The sequence below is a fragment of the Austrofundulus limnaeus genome, unplaced genomic scaffold, assembly GCF_001266775.1.
Source record: "Austrofundulus limnaeus strain Quisiro unplaced genomic scaffold, Austrofundulus_limnaeus-1.0 Scaffold1338, whole genome shotgun sequence".
Taxonomy (NCBI): domain Eukaryota; kingdom Metazoa; phylum Chordata; class Actinopteri; order Cyprinodontiformes; family Rivulidae; genus Austrofundulus; species Austrofundulus limnaeus.
In genome coordinates, this window is record NW_013953740.1 from 19,949 (window position 1) to 22,897 (window position 2,949).

The following is a 2,949-nucleotide window of genomic DNA, read 5'->3' on the forward strand; positions in this document are numbered from 1 at the left end:
CTCATTTTAAATTAATACTTTTACTTTTAATACTTAACTACAAAAAATATCAGATACTTTAAGACTTTTACTCAAGTAATATTCCTGAAGGAGACTTCTACTTTTACCAAAGTAATTTTTTGATAAGATACTTGTACTTTTACTCAAGTATCACTTTGTGGTACTTTATACAACACTGACATTTTGTATGTCTGCGTGATTCAGGGTTTCAGTGTAACTCCAGCTTGTAAGAAATGCCAGGGCTGAGAGCGGTCTATCACTAGCTGAGGTCCTGGTCCTGGTCTTGGCCCACGGTGGGTCTGAACCTTGCACAGAGTCTCTGCTGCATTGCTTATGAAATGTTCCATTTGCTAATCTCTGGAAAAATAAGCCTTTTGCACAGCAGCAATTTAACTGCAGTTAACCAATAAAAGACTGTATGTTTTCTCTGCCTCAGACTATAATCTGCCTCATGTAGGTTATCCATCCTGAAAGAATGGTGTCAGACTCGTGCAGAACATTCCACATCGAGAGTGAGAGGAAGGTGAAGGCCGAGGCCCAGTTTGGGTAGAAAATCTGCTGTAAAAAACAATAAACTGCAGAACTCTGATAATGTGGCTGAAGTCTAAATACAGGAGAATATTGTGCACATGTGCAGGTCCATGCTGAGGCTTCTGACCAGCAGCAGGTCATGTGAGACTCACTTAGTGGGATCAGCTCCTTTGAAGTAAGCATTAACCGATTCTGTGAAGGCCACGGCAATGGGCAAAGCATCTTGGGATGCCAGGGTCACAGGGCTGGGACCGCGAGACGTTCCTGAGAATGGAAAAAAATAAAAATAAGGCACAGAGTGAAGGGTCTGTTTGCTCAGCTGCCGACGAGGCTTTCAGTCCAAAACAGTCCGAATTAGGAGGGTTTGATTGTGCAAAGGCAGGTTAAATAAACACTGCATTTCATCATGTCAGCTTTTTAAACACTGCAAAGGAAAAGGACCATGTTAGTTTTAAAAAACAGAAACAAATGTCCTGAAACCTGCATCTCACTGAACTGGGGCTGCTGGGGTTTGTGAAGGGCTCTCCAACATATCTCTAATTCTTTGCATCAGTTTTCAGTTCACAGTGCGAGTCATGGAAGCTACATAGGACATAAGTAATTGGAATAAAAACGTGTCATGTAAATGCCCCAATCGGAAAATCCTCGTCTGATTCAGCTCAATCAGAATGAATCTGTGATCCGAATGAGAGGTGTGGTTTATACCAACTGATAATCCCAACGGCCTTCATGTAAACCAGGGGTGTCCAAACATTTTGTCACATGGGCCAAAATCATAAAGTCATAAGGACTTGAAGGCCAAAAATATTTATCTTTTACCAGCTCAACAATAAACTAAGCACTGAATACTTTTATTAAACAAATAAAGTAGTCAGATTTAGTCAATTCTGATCAATAAAATCAGGATTTAGGTCAGTTTTTTGTTGAAAATGTTTTCTGTTTTCAGCCAAATTTGATAAATTAATTAAAACCAGATTGGAGGGCAGCAAAAACAGCTTTTCAGTAGAAGTCACTAGATGTGGAAAAAGCTAGGAGTCTGGTTATTTAAAGACAAATAATTGGCGTTGTTGCCAATATTTGTTATTGGAAGAAGATTTGACTTTGTGATCATTTTGCACTAATAAAAAGTAGAAAGTCTTGATCTACATCAAACACCTGTGCCAGGGGCACAAATGTGTAGACAAATGCGTATAATTCTTGAACTGAAGTCAAGGGCCACACCAAATCACTTCAGGGGCCACAAATGGCCTCCGGGCCACACTTTGGACACCGCTGATGTAAGCACTTAATCTGATTATCTTATTCTGCTTGTAGAAAACTGACCTGACTGTGGATGTGAGCTCTGTGTCAACCTGACATACAGTTTTTCCAGTAAGAAGTTAATATTTGAAGCAAAATTGATCAGTTATAACATTTCTATTAGAAACTTTGAAAGAGCTCAAAATTGAACGCCTTGATGAAAATGTAGGAACAAAGAGATATTTAAGCGTTTATTTTCACGTTTGTTTAATTTCATCGTGGAAGTTGGACTTCTGTGTTTTTTTAAGGGAACTTTTACAGCTCTGCGCTTGTCAGTACTTCTATTCTGTAAACGCTCATACTCTGATTAATTCGTTTTGTGCCAATATAAATGAAACATTTGGATTATTTAACACAAATACATTTCAATCCGCTCAAAGAATTGTGTGCATGTAAACACAGGCCTGGCTACTGGCTCAGTCTGACTGCTCAGGATTTTCAACATGTTCAAAAAAATTAATTAAGTGAGCAATGTTTTCCCCCCAAAAATGTCAGTCATTGTGAGAATCTCAAACTTGTGTGAATTTACGTTCTTTGTCAGAAAAACAGGGTTCATGCAGGTTTCAGTAAGTTAAATTTAAGACCTTTTAAGACCATTAGTAATGACATTTAAGACCAAATTGACGCATTAACAGAAACATTCAAAGGGTCTAAGAAATGTTATAATAGAAACTTTTTAATGTTATCAATTTAGTTATTAAAGAATATTTAATTTTAATACAAGAACACTAAATTATTTGAATGAAACGGTCATATCTGACTGCTGTAAACCGCTTTCAACAAAGTGAAAAAAATCACTGATATCAAGTCAAGTCAAGTTGAAAATACACTTTCCCCTGTTTAAACAACAAGCAGTGAACATGACTGAACTTTTGTTTGTTGAGCAGGTAAATAAGCCGCTGTATGTGGGGTTGTACAGCGGGTAAAATAAGTATTGAACACATCAACATTTTTCTCAGTAAATATATTACTAGAGGTGCTAATGACATGAAATTTTCACCAGATGTTGGTAACAACCCAAGTGATCCATACATACTGAAGCATCTGTCACTAATTGGATCAGCAATTGACACAGCTGCAAACCATTTGAGTCCTCCTGGTGGTTTTACTATTTAAGGC

General features: G+C 37.7%; 1 protein-coding gene across 2 annotated transcripts in view; it reads right to left on the reverse strand.

The window, feature by feature from the left end:
• fcho2 (FCH and mu domain containing endocytic adaptor 2) overlaps window positions 1–2,949 on the reverse strand; it is a gene marked incomplete in the record, with an annotated part of 41,095 nt that overhangs the window by 6,443 nt on the left and 31,703 nt on the right. For both annotated transcript variants that reach the window (XM_014031863.1, XM_014031865.1), the window contains 1 exon segment: window positions 684–795. In XM_014031863.1, coding sequence (XP_013887317.1) covers window positions 684–795 — 112 coding nt within the window.